Source organism: Heterodontus francisci, chromosome 47, assembly GCF_036365525.1.
Source record: "Heterodontus francisci isolate sHetFra1 chromosome 47, sHetFra1.hap1, whole genome shotgun sequence".
Classification (NCBI taxonomy): domain Eukaryota; kingdom Metazoa; phylum Chordata; class Chondrichthyes; order Heterodontiformes; family Heterodontidae; genus Heterodontus; species Heterodontus francisci.
The window spans coordinates 17,552,314-17,568,030 of NC_090417.1; the positions used below are offsets into that span (position 1 = coordinate 17,552,314).

Sequence of the window (15,717 nt, forward strand, 5' to 3'; positions counted from 1 at the left end):
TTACGGAAAGAAATCTTCCGTCTTTACCTGGTCTGGCCTACATGTGACTCCAGACCCACAACAATGTGGTTGACTCTTCACTGCCCTCTGAAATGGCCTCATAAGCCACTCAGTTCAAATGCAATTCGGGATGGGCAACAAATGTGAGCCGAGCCAATATCTTCCACATCCCATGAAAATTTTATTTTAAAGATACATTATTCTTCCTTGTCAGTGTGCTGAACCTTTGAATTGTACCTTTATGATGCCTATGAAGTAATGTTTTGTAAAGCTCCAGATGTTTGAGGGGAGAAAAAAAATTCATGTGTTTTGAGGGAAAGATTATTTGGACATGATAGCAGAAAGATCCATGCACAATTAAAATTGTTGGCAGCCAAATGTAAGTGGAGCGCTCAAAATGAAATGCCTGCCGGTGGGCAATTTTCTGCATGTGCAGCACATCATATTGGGCACTATCCAGGAAAGAAAAAAAGAGAACACAAAGCTATAATATGCTGCTGCTGTGATTTCAAATGTGTGTTTCGTTACGTTGTGCTGACACTTTGCTAAAGCCCTTGATATAATTTCACTCACAGTCCAGGATAATTGAGAGTTAGCGTCCACATGCTGGTCAGCCCAGCAAGTCTGCAGTCCCGCTACATTATGTGATACCAGTATATTTGCACTGGCCATTGCACTTCACTGTTGTGCTGGACCATGTTCCTGCACTGTTTGGGGTCATGTCTCTCATCCTCGGGAACTGTAAAACGCGGAAACTGGAGGTCAGAAGGCAGGCAGAGTGATATATGGACATTAATGCATGAGTCCTTAAAAAATTGTCTTGTAAAAATAAAACTCGTGGATCGACAATCCTGGTCCTGTGCATGGTTGTATTGGATATCCTAGGTGCAGTAAATACAGAAAAACAGGTAAGAGAGTTGTGCAGTCTGGTAAAGGGACCCATTCAATTTTTTACGGGCATCATCCTTCATGTAACATTTCTTCAGAGACTCAGTTGAAGTATTCTGCAAATCTACAAAGATTTTAGGCTCTTTTTGTTTCTGGAACAGTTGGAAGAGTGTGTAAGTCAAGTATGGTAACACTTGCTCCTTCTGCTTCTATTTAATTATAAAATTTTGAAATAAATTCGATGTTAGTTTTAGCCAGAACAAAGCAGTTTCAGATCCTCGGAAGCTGCTTAGTGGGGGAGGGCACCAGTAAATGGGGTAAGTGGGGAGTGCACTGGACTGTTTTATCTGAGAAAAGTGAAGACTTTGAAATATGGGGGTTTGATAGGGTACATGTAGAGAATTTGTTTCCACTTGTTGAGGAGTCCAAAACAAGGGGCTGTAAATTTAAGGAAGTCCCTCATCAATCCAGTAGCTAATTCAGGAGAAACCTCTTTACTCAAAGCTTGGTATTGGGCTCGCTACCCACATGGCATGGTTGAAATGAGTAGCATAGATGCATTTAAAGGGAATCTGCCTAAGTATATTAGAATGGAAGAAAGGGGATGTTGTTGAGCTAAGATGAAGTAAACAGGGTGGGAGTGGCTTTGTAGAGCAGAAAGTTGCATCGACAAGTTAGTTCTAGTTAAAAAGGCGACCCTGCAAATAGATTGCAACCCATACTCTGCTCCATCTTCCCAGAAAAAAATTATTGTTGACTCACGTGAGGGTCATGCCTCCAAATCAAGCTCATGTTTTTACTTTTATTGAGAAACACAGCCTACATGCGAGTCATTATGGTTTCCTGGAGGGGAGGACAGTCCTAGTAGGTTACAGCACAGAGGGAGTCCTTTAGGAGAGGGTAAATCAAGAGTAACCCTTCTCCATAACCAGAATATATTTTCCACCAACAAACCTGAGAGGAGCTACTTCGCATTCATTATTCAAAAGTCAGACTTCTGAAATATCTGTATTCCCATGCATGCCTTCAAACTGCATGGAAATAGATGTTCTCCTCAGTGCTGTCTGGTATTCTTGGCCCGTGTCAGACCTTGGCTCCTCTCAGGCACAGAATAGGGCATAGAATCGGAGAAAGCATCAAATGGAAACTGACCGAATGTGAGTTCAGTGCCTCACACACAAATTTATTCACATCTTGTGAAACCAATTTGCAGCCAATGTATTAATCCCTCAGTTAATCAGCCAATAACCCAAACCAGGTTTCAGAATTTACATTATTGCTGCAGTAGTAATAGTGGGCAGCTAGCACCAAAATCTAATATATACTTCGGGTCCACAGGTGCTTTTCAAACTTCTCTGTATAGGAGCCTTTTGCAAATCGTGACTCTCTCCCAGTGCCCTTTGCAAATATTGACACTCTTCCTGGGGAGACTTGGCAACTATTGATCCCCATCTGGGAGGCCCCCCTGTAAATAATCTTGCCCCTTGGACTTGTGAATGTTCTTTTGTGCTTTCCTTTAGTGGATCGAGTGGTATTTTAAAGAAAGAACAAACTTGCATTTACATAAGAGCATTTATACAACCCAGGGCACCCCAAAGCACTTTGCTGCCCTTTCTGTACTTTTGAAGTGATGTCACCATTTTGCAGGTGCAGCAGCCTGTTTGCCTACAGCAAACTCCCACAAACAGCAGTGAGATAAGTGACTTGGTTATCAGTTTTTTTTGTGGTTTGCTTATGGGGTAAATATTGACTGGATGAACTCCCCAGCTTTTTTATGTTCACCTGAGGGGGCAACTGGGGCCTCAATTTTAATGCCTCAGCTGATAAACTGTGCAGCACCCCTCTCAGTACTGCACTGAAGTGTCATTCTAGATAAGGAGCTCAAGTCTCTGGAGTGGGACTGGAATCCATAACCTGAGAACTCAGAGTGAGAATGCTATCCACTGAATCATGGCTGACACCTTTCAGGCATTTATTAAAGTACTAACAGGGGCTGCTGTTTTCCAGTTACTGAATAAGTTATGTCCTGTTTTTATGACAGGGAATTCTGTGACTTTTATCAGTGATTTGGGCTTTATGTTCTGTAACTAGGCCTCTTCTGTTAAAAAAACAAATCACTGCCTTTGGCAATGGCATAATGTTGAATGATTGTGCTCAGACGAAGTTTAGTTTTTGTGAACCATTTGAGATTCAGTTGTGTAAAAAGGGATGCTGCGGCTAGTACGAAACAAAAGAATGTCTTCTGTTAATTAAGGTAGGCTAATAAGTGGCTCAATTAAGTGAACTGGGATGTGCACTGCAGTTGTGAAATTATGTGGCTGTCGCTCATTATAACAAATACAGAATCGTGGTTTTTGACATTTCATCATGCTGTGACTTCGCAGTTGGAATAGATTTGAACAACGTATTGAGTTGGTTTGACCTAACCATGCTTCGCTTATTGCTGCACAGGGAGTGGGATATTACAATGCACAGTGGTAATATTGATTTCCCCATGAACTGAGAGCTTAAAACAGTGTAGTTACAAGTGCAGCGTCAGTGCCAAGTAGCTTTGGCTCTGCACCAGTATGAATTTTATGTAGTGTAAGTTGAATGAGGCCCAAACTAGCTCCGAAGGAGGGTGAGACTCTTCTGTCGTCCACTCTAGTCCAGTGTCAGGTATTTTCACTTTTACTGAAGCAAAGTGAATCCACTTCATTGATGCTGTTGCAGTGTAAATGTCGCTTCAATGAAGCTGATGATTGGGTTGCTCTAAGGTGTGATTTATTGACGTTCTGCAGATTGATAGAGGAAACCCCGAAATTTTCATTTTTTAAATATTTGATCCCATTTTATGTAGCGATCATCAATACTTATTAACCAAAAAAAGTCAGGAGAGCTGTCCTAAAGGCTCAATGATCAAGGGGGAATTTTGTACTGTCCGCCACGGCGGATTTGGTGGCGAGCGGGGTGGTATAATTGGGCGGTAGGTGTTTTTTTCAGATCCCCGACGGTGGGATATTTTAGAGGAAGTGTCGGCGGTGGGTTGGGTCATCAGGTGCATGGAGGAGCAGGGGAGGGTAGGCGGGGAGAGAAGGATAGGGCTGCTTGGGTGCATTAAGGAGCAGGGGCGGGTGGAGTGGAGCGTCCAGTTGTTGAATGGTTGCTATTGATGGTGAAGATGCATGTGTCGGCTGCGGGGTGGTGGGTGTGTTAGATCAGTGCAGTGTCAAGATATTTGGCAATGGCCTAAAGGGAGAGATGAGTGCTATCAGCATTGAGGTGCTGTGGGGCAATTTGAGGGTACTGGCTGGCAGAGGGAATGGCCACAGTCAGTGGGGGAAATGGATTCTGTAGGGGGAAGGTCAAGACTATTGGGTGAGTAGTCGACAGCTTCATATGGAGGGGAACGGGACTCTGCAACAACAGTCATTTTGAGGTGAGGTGGTTCAAGAGTAAAAGTCGGCATGTCGATAGTAATGGGATTGGTAACGGGGAGGGATGGCATGAATGCATTGATGATTACATTGTACACGGTAGTGGGGGCAGGCTCAATGGTAACGGAGCGAAGGGTAACGGTAACATTGGGTAGGTCAAGGTTGATGGGTTCAAGCTGGAAGGTTGCAGGAGGAGGTTGGAAGGTGGGGCGATTTGCCCTGAATTCCACGCGCACCATTTTCTCCAACGATAATGGAAACCATGTGGACACGCAAGGAGAGTGGGAGGAGGCAAACAACAGTGGGTGTGTCTTCTACATGGCTGCAATTTGAAGGCAGATATAAGGGAGCTGTTCATTGCCTCAATGTTTCAGCTCAGTATCAACAGAGGGCTGAATCACCACGCTTTGCTTATTTATTGTTCAGAAAAGACGCAGCAACCTGGGTCTTGTACACCCAATTTGTCTATACCATGGGAACAAGAACAAAGAGAGAGACTAAGGAGGGTTCTTTTTCCCTCAACTCACGATGTCTGAATGCCAGCAACAGTCAGAGCAGGAAGGTGAGGATGATCTGAATGATAACATTGAGGAAAGGCCTTATCGAAAACGGGCACTGGCACGTCATCGTATCCTCAGGATAAGGACAAATTACCTTCAGATGTCAGAGGCAATGTCAGAGGCTCCGAAGGATGTCATGTGAAATGATCGCAGAAATTTGTAGGATCCTGCAGCTGCTCGGCTTTGGTGGGAATCTCATGCCAGTTACTCTCAAGGTGACTGCTGCATTCAGTTTTTTTTTCCAGTGGCTCCTTCCAGGGATTCACAGACAATATATGTGGCATCCCGCAGTCTGAGACCCACAGGTTCATCACAGAGGTGACCAATGCCCTTTTTCGACACGCCAGTGATTTCATCTACTTATCTGAACACAAGGACAGCCAGGCAGCAAGGTCTGCGGCTTTCGGTGCTATCGCTGAGTTCCCTACAGTGCAAAGGGTGATTGACTGTACTCATGTGTCCATTAGAGCTCCCTGGGACCAGTCTGCTGTCCTTGTCAATCGCAAAGGCTTCCACTCTTTAGAGTTGCAATTGGTTTGTGTCCATGGGAGAAGAATCATGCGGGTTTTCACTTGTTCGCCAGAGAGCTGTCATGACTGCTACATTTTGAGTACCTCTCAGCTGCCAGCGGTTTTTGAGGAACCAGCCACAATTAATCGATGGATCCTGGGTGACCAGGGTTACCTCTTTTGTACATCGTTTGATGACACCAGTACGTTATCCCCGAAGTGCTACTGAAGAGAGCTGCAATGTCGCTCACGCATCCACCAGAGCCATCATTGAACATAACATTGGCATGCTGAAAATGCGATTCCATTGCCTTGGCAGGTCTGGAGAGGCTCTTCAGTACTCGCTACAGAGGGTATCACGAATAGTCATCGTCTGCTGTGCCTTGCACAACCTTTGCAATTAGACACGGCAGCATTCTGAAGGCAGAGGAACAGGAGGAACACCAGTCCTCCGCAGATGAGGATGACTGAAGAGGGTGAGGAGGAGGACAACAATGACAACGTTGCCATTATTGGTATGAGGGCCATGAAGAGACATGCATGGGACATGAAGGAGAACTTCATTTCTGCTTGTTACAACCATCAGTAAGCCACATCATCAAGGAACATTGGAGGAGAAACATAACAATTCCCCACAGAAATGCCCTTTTGCATGAGGTCTTATTCATCTCTGCAATCTAAATGAACTTTCATGTGATTGACATTTGAATTGGCATTGTATCTTAAAGCTGTTTAGGGACAGTTGTATAACTGCGTAAACTAAGAAACTTCAGTTGAAGTTCTTATTTAACAAATGCCCAGACCCACATGGTAAAATACAAGATACAACTTGCTGCACTTTCATGTGAATGGCATTTGAAATTGTCTGTGCGACTACACACCACTGTAAGCAACAATACGTTATGACCATAGAAAGCGAAAGTAAGGCATGACAGTATTGGAAAAAGTTAATGATCATCAATTGGAAAACGGCCAACATTGACGAGTGAAGGCTCATATTGCAATGAGAAATGGACACTGGACTATTCCTGAGATGCTTTGCAAACATCATTATGTTCCTGCCAGAGGCCTCCAAAAAGCTTCTTTGTATCCATATGTAACCAAGCAAAACATTACCAAGAGTGGATCAAATTTTGCATGAAATAAAAATGTTTGAATACATCATTGAAATTATGACAATTTGTACAGCACCTGTGGCACCTTCATGATCAAAACTCTTTCAACTTCCTTGTCTCCCACTCTGTCTCGGTGCTACCCCAACATTAGAGGCTGAGGTGGAGGCAGTCTGCTCTTTGCGCTGTGCCGTTGCTGTGGATGACTGTAGTGAGCGTCCTCTGGAGGACCGGAGCCTTGATGGCTCCATCCTACTGGGGGTCTGCAGCCGTGGTACTTGAGTATCCCCCGTGTGCTCGCCAGCTGGAGGTGAGAGGGTCAATGTCGGGGAGCGGGGGTGGGAGGATGAGACGCTGCTTACTCTGGGGGTGTCCTGAGAGGAAGGCCCTGGGGCAGCTGGCATGCGCTCCTCCTCCATCTGTGTGCACGATAGCACCTGCCTGTCTCCTTGAGGGGAAGGGTCACCTGGACGGAGGTCCAGGTTCCCACTCTCACTTCAACTCTGTTGCATGGAGCCAACAGCAGCAGCGATGAAGTGCAGGTCAGATCACATGGCTCGAGTACTCTCCAGACTCTCCATGGAGCTCACCAGACTCTCGACTGAGGAAACCATACGCTCAAATGCTTGGGACATGGCAGACGTCATGACCTGCATGGACATCTGCACAGCACACACAAAGCCACGCATGACCTCAGGCATCTCCGACATATTTTCCACATGGTTTTCCACGCATCCAGCAGACTTCACGTAGCAACAAACAGAGGATCATCATGAGCAAGGGGCTGAGCAGGGGACTGGTCCGCAGCAGTCCTCCGAGTGTCAGGAGACCCGGCTGGCACATGCTCTCTCGGCTGCTGGGATGTGTCTGTGTCATGCAGACTAGCTTGTGACCCAGATTCTAATCTTAAACCCCCATGAACTGTGTGGATGTATCTGTGCTGGCGGAGGTGGAAGAAGAGGCAGGTGACGGTGCACCCTTTGGGGCATTGGCTTCTTCTTCCTCCCCATAGGAGGATTCTTAGGCCACGTGGCGTTCGGCGACTCAAGTGTGGGCGCCTGCAGTGGAGACGCAAACAGAGGCACTTTAAGCATGTGCTTAACATGAGTTCACACAATTTCCCTCAGTTTCCACATATGGCGACGAGCAGAGATGATACTTAATCATTCCACATTGTGGCTCCTGCCTCGCCATCTCAGATGCCGCCTCCTTGGCCCCGGGCAACAGCTTTATGTCAGGGATCCCTCCTCCCGTTGTAGCAAGCTCACGCTGGCTGTGCCGTCGTTTAACCTGCAGCAGACAGTGTAGATTTTATAACATGGCAAATTATGGATCACAACCATTGCATCACTCATTCTGCATTGACTTTTGCACGTCACATCCAATCACGTAAACAACACCTATCTTCATCATTTAGTGAATGGCATCAAGGCTGCTCATGCATTTCACTGCATTCCTTGCATTACCCTCTGCTTTAAAGACACAGAGCCATAGTTTAGTTTCCAGATACAGCACTGAAACAGGCCCTTCAGCCCACCGAGTCTGTGCCGACCATCAACCACCCATTGTTTATACTAATCCGACACTAATTCCATATTCCTACCACATCCCCCACCTGTCCCTATGTTTCCCTACCACCTACCTATATTAGGGGCAATTGCTAATGGCCAATTTACCTATCAACCTGCAAGTCTTTGGCTTGTGGGAGGAAACCGGAGCACCCGGAGGAAACCCACGCAGACACAGAGAGAACTTGCAAACTCCACACAGGCAGTACCCAGAATTGAACCCTGGTCGCTGGAGCTGTGAGGCTGCGGTGCTAACCACTGCGCTGCCTATGAAAGAAAAGAATGGAGCAGCTTCACCAGGGGTACTTATCCTCGCCGATATGAGAAAATCATTGAAGCGCTTGCGACACTGTATCCATGTTCTACGAGTGACGCCACGGTTAGAGGCAGGAGGGCCTTCTGACACCATCTGCAGGGAGGCATCGCTGAACTGTCAGGGGGGGATGCTGCCTGCTGGCTGCCATCTGACTCACTTTGGCTGCAGGTAAAATGAATGATGTGAAGTTGGTGGTGACTTTCACAAACTAAGGGAGGCGAAAACATTTTGATTGAAGTAAAAGCTTCAATTGAAGTTTGTCTGAAGATACTTACATGAAGGGAAGGTTGCTGATCCTTGAGGCTGCAATCAGAGAACATTTTAGATTTGGTGGCGATCATGGTTCTTGGGGCAGTGACGGCGGGTTCCACCAATGACAGGCCGCCCCTGCCACATGATCCCACTTGTTACCCGTGCCTATCACCACAAGGCTAATTTACATACAAAATCACATGGGAAACTGGATTTGTGACGGAAGCAGAAGTTATGACAATGGGTCAGGTTAAGTCCTGGCCTTCATTCGGTTCAGTTAGGATGCTCCATTTGGCAACAGAACATCGTGTCGATACTTGCAGGGGTATCCCTCACACAGTGCATTTGAGAATTACTCAATCGGTCTCGGGCGAGGTTTGATTTCAGCTGCCATAGAATCAGCTACAGCTCTTTAACCTTAAAATAAAAAGCTGCATTGTTTTTTTTCCCAGATGTCCACACTGCAGGTCACAGATACTCATGCATATCAGACTTGCAGAGGAGATGCTTCAGTGTCACATTCTGTGACTTCAGAAGATGCAGCATAATTGGCTGGAAATGCTGTTTGCATGTGTCAGATGAGCTGACTGGCCAAGTGATGTGCCAAAAGAGCACTTGTTCAAGCGTAGATTTCCAGGATAAGTGCCAGGATTGAAATGAGCCCTGCAGTGAAGGACATATTGTTATAGCTTTATATGAAAATCAGAAGGCATCTTCTGACAGATGCTCTCAAAAACATTTGAAATGCTTTTTCTCGGCTTGAGAAATGCATCATTTTGCAAACAGAAACGAAAGATAAAAAATTGCGCAGCAGCAGCCATGATGATACAGGGTTGGTTAGTGTTGGAGGTGTGGATCCTTTAGAACTGAAAATTTGGTAGAACAGGAGGAAGAAACAGAAAGCATTGAAGAGCCAGTCAATCTTTCCAACAGAAAAATATCTGCTCTTTCTTTCCCCGCCACCCCCCACTTTGCCCCCAACCTTAATAAATGCTTGCTTACCTTTCAGTTGTGACTAAGAGCCCACATTTGCAACGTAAGCCTCTCTTTCTCCTCATGGAAAATTAACAGGACATCATTGGAAGAGTTCCTCAGGACAGTGTCCTGGGCCCCTCCAACTTCAACTGCTTTATCAATGACCTTCCCTCCAGCATCAGGTCAGAAGTGAGGATGCTCTGATGATTGCATAATGTGCAACTCCTCAGACATTGAAACAGTCCATGCCTGCATGCTGAGTTTTCTCTGGTGAGTAACTCACCCCCGACTCTCCAAAGCCTTTCCACCATCTACGAAGAGCAAGTCAGGAATTTGATGGAATACTTTACACTTATCTGAATGAGTCCAACTCCAACAACACTCAAAAATTTGAACACCGTCCAGGACAAAGCAGCCTACTTGGTTAGCACCCCATCCACAAGCTTAAACATTCACTGGCGCACAATAGCAGCAGTGAGTACCATCTAAGCGATGCACTGCAGCAGCTCGCCATGGCTCCTTCAGTGGGGCAACACCACCTCTCAGTTTCCTTCCAAGTCACTAACCTTGGAAATATACTGCAGTTCCTAAATGGTTACTGGGTCAAAATCCTGGAATTTGCTGCCTACCAGCACTGTGGATGTACCTGCACCATATGGATTGCAACACTTCAAGAAGGCATCTCAGCATCACCTTCTCAAGGGCATTTAGGGATGGACTGTATGATGCCCACATCCTGTGAATGAACAAAAAAAATTCCAATATTTATCATTTCTTTCAATTTGTATATTTTCTGTCTCCAAAATGTCACCTTAGCTCAGTGATTGGGCTCTCATCTCTGAAACCTGAGCAGAAATTCCAGGCTGGCACTCACAGTGCAGTACTGAGGGAGTGCTGCACTGTCCAGGATGCCGTCTTTTCGTTGAGACGTTAAACCCAGGCCCCACTTGCCCAGAACGTAAAAGATCCCATGTCACTATTTGAAGAAGACCAGGGAGTTCTCCATTATTTCTGGCCATATTGCTCCCTCAGTCAGCATTGCTAAAAGCAGATTAACTGATGTTTGTTATCTTGTGTGTGTGAACTTGCTTGCAAAGTGGCTGCTGCGTTTGCCGACAGACCACTGGTAATGTGCTTCCAAAGTAATTAATTGGCTTTGAATAAAATGAGACATTTTGTGGGTGTGATAAAAAGCTGCATGAATTCAATTTCATTTTTTTTATTTCCTTTCATTTGGACCTGTAGTTTTTTGAATGAATGAGCTTTATTGTATATAATTTGTGAAACAATCTCACAAAATCACAAAACATGGTTTAGTGGGAGATGACGTCAGCTTATCTGCTATTCCTTAAATAGGTGGTAATGCAGTAAAAACTTCATCCTACCTTGTGCCCAGTTATTTCACTGAAAATGTCGATGAGCAACTATTCCAGTTAGCAAGGGGTTTGCCAATTGGTAGCACTTGTTTTTAACAAGGAGGTCATACTCAGCTGGATTTCATACTTTTGCAGCATTTATTTTCTGCTTTCTTTCTCTGTTTCATGCTTGCCAAGTTAAAACCTCCACTTTTTTTTCAACAGCTTTCCTGGATTCATCAACTCTGCAGTTGTTTTTCGACTTGTACCATTCCATCCCCCCATCACTGTCTCCTTTGGTGAGTTGCACTTAGGTTTATCAAAGTCCAGAAATATAAAGAAAGCGAAGAGTGAGCTGTTGATATTTTAAGTTGTGTCAGACGGTGTCTCAGGAGCAGCAATCTTGCCTCTGAGTCAGAAGTTTGTGGGTTCAAGTCCCATTCCAGAGACTTCAGAAAATCTACGCTAACACTGTAGTGATGAAATGTTGGATGTGTCGTTGTCTTTCTTATTTTGATCTACAAGAGAGTCAAGGGTTATGGGGGCAGGCAAGAAAGTGGAGCAAAGGCCACAATCAGATCAGCCATGATCTTATTTAATGGGGGAGCAGGCTCAAGGGGCTGGATAGCCTACTGCTGCTCCTATTTCTTAGGTTATGATTTCTCCCCTGTCCACATCTTGTGTCATGGATAAAGGGTGACTTTATCGTCTAATCTTTTTCTCACATTGATGCACACCAGGCAAACGTGGGAACCAACTCTGAAGTTCAAGTCCTTGTTCCCATTACTTGCAGATACAGTTTACTAGAAGATCATAGTGTTCTAAGTTAGTATTTATCCACCAGAGATGTTTCAGCATGAGGAAAAACTCTTCCCAAACCTCAGCCTTCAAAAATCAAACCATCAAGTAAATCATTTGCTTGAACTTTGAGGGCAAGAATTCACTCGGCTCAAGGCCTTGCACGTTAAAAGGGAACACAAGAACAGGAAGAGACCATTCAGCTCCTCAATCCTGTTCCGCCATTCATTGGCTTAACTGTATCCTAACTCCGTCTACCCGCCTTGGTTCCATGTCCCTTTTTACAAAAATATCAATCTGTTTCGAAAGTTACACTTGACCCCCAGCCTCAACATCTGTTTAGGGAAGAGAGTGCCAGATTTCCACTACCCTTTGTGTGAAGAAGTGCTTTCTGACTTAGCCCCTGAACAGCCTAACTCTTAAGTTTAAGGTGATGCCCCCTTATTCTGGATCCTCCCCACCACAGGAAATAGTTTCTCTTTATCTGTCCTATTGAATCTTGGAAACATCTGAAAAACCTCAATAAGGTCCCCTATTAATCTTCTATTAAATATAAATTGCTGCAAAAAAGGAGTTGTAATTGCCTTTTCACTTTTTATGCCTGCCAGTACTGTGGCCAACATTCTCTCTGCACTGCCACTCCCCCATCTCCAAATCTGATGAACGGAGTTTTTTTTTGATTGATGGGATTTGAGAATAAGCAGGTCGGGCAAGATTGATGGTGGTTTCCTGGTACAGTAACAGGTAGAACTGGTTATTTCTCTTTGAACATAACAGGGATAATCCCTTCTGCTGTTGATTCACCTGCCTCCTGCTTCCCTTACAGCTTATGAAAGTTAAAGTGCACGACTCCAGCATCATCTGAGAAAGAAAGATAATCCCCAGTTTCTTTTCTTCCTGTACGACCTCTCTCCCTTGCCCCCTCTACCCTCATCTCCAACAACAAGGAGTTCATGTATTTCTTGCCAAGATTGCGACTTGAGACCAAGATTAAGGCATCCATTTAGCTGCCTCTACTGCTTCCCCACTCCTTCCCTTTGCCCGCCAAGCTGGACATCCCATGAGGTTCCCCCTTTCCCTTGCCCAAAACCTGCATTTTTCTTGAGTTTCTCTCTGATGTCCCCTTGTACTCTTTCCCAGTTCATCTTGTCCATGAAACCCATCCGCCTGCTCTCTTGACCTTTTTTTCCCACTAAACTGGTGTTCTTGCAACTGCACCTTGCCTTCCTGGCTTCCCTGCTAGCGAAACTGAAAATGGTTCCTTCTCCTTAGCTGCTGCCCTCTTCATTTCATTCATGCTGTCATCACCCCACCTCCTAAAAGAAAACAGCCTAAACACCCTGGTCTTAGCAGACCATGTGAGATCTGTAAGCGTTGGATTCATTTGTTGTCATGCTTTCCCCATCACAGTTTGTTGACAGCACACGAAAATTAGATATCCTCTTGCTGAGTAAGAAAATAACCTGATGAATGTGTGATTTTGATGATGCTGGTGGCCAGTCATTCAAGTAACCACACGATGCATTATGTACATCACCTGTAAAAGATTCTGTATTGATAATTTGGCAATGATCTTCATCAGGGCTGAATACTTGAAGAATTTATACTTGAATAAATTCCTTTCCTTTCCAAACTCATAGTAACCTAAGCTGCCTTCATTCCCAAACTGACGAGGCGAAGGAATTGCTGGCACTACTCTGATTTCAGTGATGGACAGGCTTCAGAGTAAATGAACCAGCACTGAGGTGACTTTGGCTACAAACCTCAGGGCATTGCACTGATTCCAGTGGCGGCTGAGGAATGGTACAGTTTGAGGTTTGAGAGTGTTCCCATCCCTGCATTGGGAATGGGTTGTGGTTGGGAAGACTCAAATTGCATTTGCTGCTTTTGAACAGCTGGGCACACAATCACAAAGCATAGTAGGAGGCCATTTGGCCCACCATGTCTCTGACAGCTCTTTGAAAGAGCTGTCCAATTAGTCCCACTCCTCTGCACTTTGCCATAGCTCTGCAAATTTCTCCATTCCAAGAAGAATCCAGTATTCTTTTGAAAGTCACAATTGAATCTGATTCCGTCAGCCTTTCAGGCAGTGTGTTCCAGATCACACTACGACTCACTGCATGAAAAAAATTCTCCTCATTTTCCCCCTGGATTTTTTACCAACTATTTTAAATCTGTGTCTTCCAGTTGCTGACCTTCCTGCCAGTGGAAACAGCTTCTCTCTATATTAAAATCCCTCATTATTTGGAACACCTCTATCACATGAGCGAGGAATGCTTACAATTATTTCTCAGTCACTGCCACTGTTGTGAAATCTTCTCTGCAGTGCAAGTAGGATGGATCCTCTGGCACCGGGAGTCTTGTCATACATGACAGTCATTTCAGATAAAGACAGCTCCAGATTGTGTTAAGCTGTACTTACTAGCTTATTCTTTTCCTTCCAGGTATTATCCTGTTTAGTCCAGATTGCTTCAGTCCGAAGATCGCTATTTAACAATGCTGAAAGAGCAAAGTTCCTGTCTCATTTAGTGGATGGAGTGAAGAGGATATTAGAAAACCCACAGGTGATGAACAGCTGAACTGAGGATTTCTGAACACAGGGGTGGGATCACATGCGAGTATCAAAGGGATTTTTTGTTGAATTTTCTTTTCACTGTGATCTGGGTGGCCTGATCGTGAACTGTATTGAAGTACTTAAATAGCTGTTCATGGGATATAGTGCATGACTGTGCAGCCACAGTTATCCCCAGATGTTGAGTCGCAACAAGATCATGGCTGATCTTGGAGATCAACTCCACTTTCCTGTCCTACTAGGAACACAAGAAATAATGTACGGGGTCTATTCACATCTGTGTTCCTCAATAACCAATTTAGCTTTTTACCTCAGTGTGGCATGTTTCTCTGTGTCGTTCCTTATTCTCATGTGTGTCTCCTGCCCAGCAATTTAAATCCACGAAACTTACCTGTTTTTCAAGTTAAAAATAGGAACAGGCTTAGGTCATTCTGCCCTCAGGACTGTTCCGCGCCATTCAGTGAAATCATGGCTGAACTATATCCTAACTTGATCAGCCTCTCTTCGCTCTACATCCCTTAATACCCTCAGCTAGCAAAAGTTTATTCATCTCAGATTTAAAGTTAGTAATTGAGCTAACAAGAGAGTGTAGAGCATACTTTCATTCAGTGTACTCTTCCATACTGTACATAGATCTTGGATGTGCATGCATCTCATGTTCTGTTTGTCACAGAGGCTTTGCCCTTTGACTATACTGCTTTGGTCTTTCTCTTAGCCAGTCACCTGCCATTTGCTTCTCCCAGATTGTTTTGGTAAACGCTTCAATGTTAATTATTTACATTGTTCGACAACTGATGTTGCAATACCCTTGGCACCAGTGAGTGCTAAGGGTGCCGTGTGTTGCTCGTGCCATCGAGAAGGGACGGAAGAGACTGAAAGACTGTTACAGTGGGGTCAGGGAGTTGGCATTAGGCCAGAAATTTCAAGGTCATAATCATGTCCCCTCTAATCCTTCTACCAATCACCTTAAATCTGTGCCCCCTGGTAATTAACCTCTCTGCGAGGGGAAACAGGTCCTTCCTGTCTACTCTATCTCGGTCCCTCATAATTTTGTATACCTCAATTAAATCACCCCTCAGCCTCCTCTGTTCTAAGGAAAACAACCCTAGCCTATCCAATCTTTCCTCATAGCTGCAACTTTCAAGCCCTGGCAACATTCTTGTAAATTTCCTCAGTACTCTCGCCAGAACAGCTATTTCCTTCCTGTAATTGGGCGAATAGAACTGTTTGCAATACTGCAGCTATGGCCGAACCGGGGTTTTATACAGTTCCAGCATTACATCCCTGCTTTTGTATTCTATAACTCGGCTGATAAAGGAAAGGATTCCATATGCCTACTTCACCACTCTATCTACCTGTCCTGCCACCTTTAGGGATCTGTGGACATGCACTTCAA

At 44.8% G+C, this 15,717-nt stretch overlaps 1 protein-coding gene across 1 annotated transcript in view; it reads left to right on the plus strand.

Moving 5' to 3' along the window:
• xpo7 (exportin 7) overlaps window positions 1–15,717 on the plus strand; it is a 126,311-nt gene that overhangs the window by 70,382 nt on the left and 40,212 nt on the right. Inside the window, exons 8-9 of the mRNA XM_068023140.1 lie at window positions 11,177–11,250; window positions 14,194–14,313. Of these exons, the coding sequence (XP_067879241.1) occupies window positions 11,177–11,250; window positions 14,194–14,313 (194 nt within the window). The remainder of the gene's footprint in view (window positions 1–11,176; window positions 11,251–14,193; window positions 14,314–15,717) is intronic.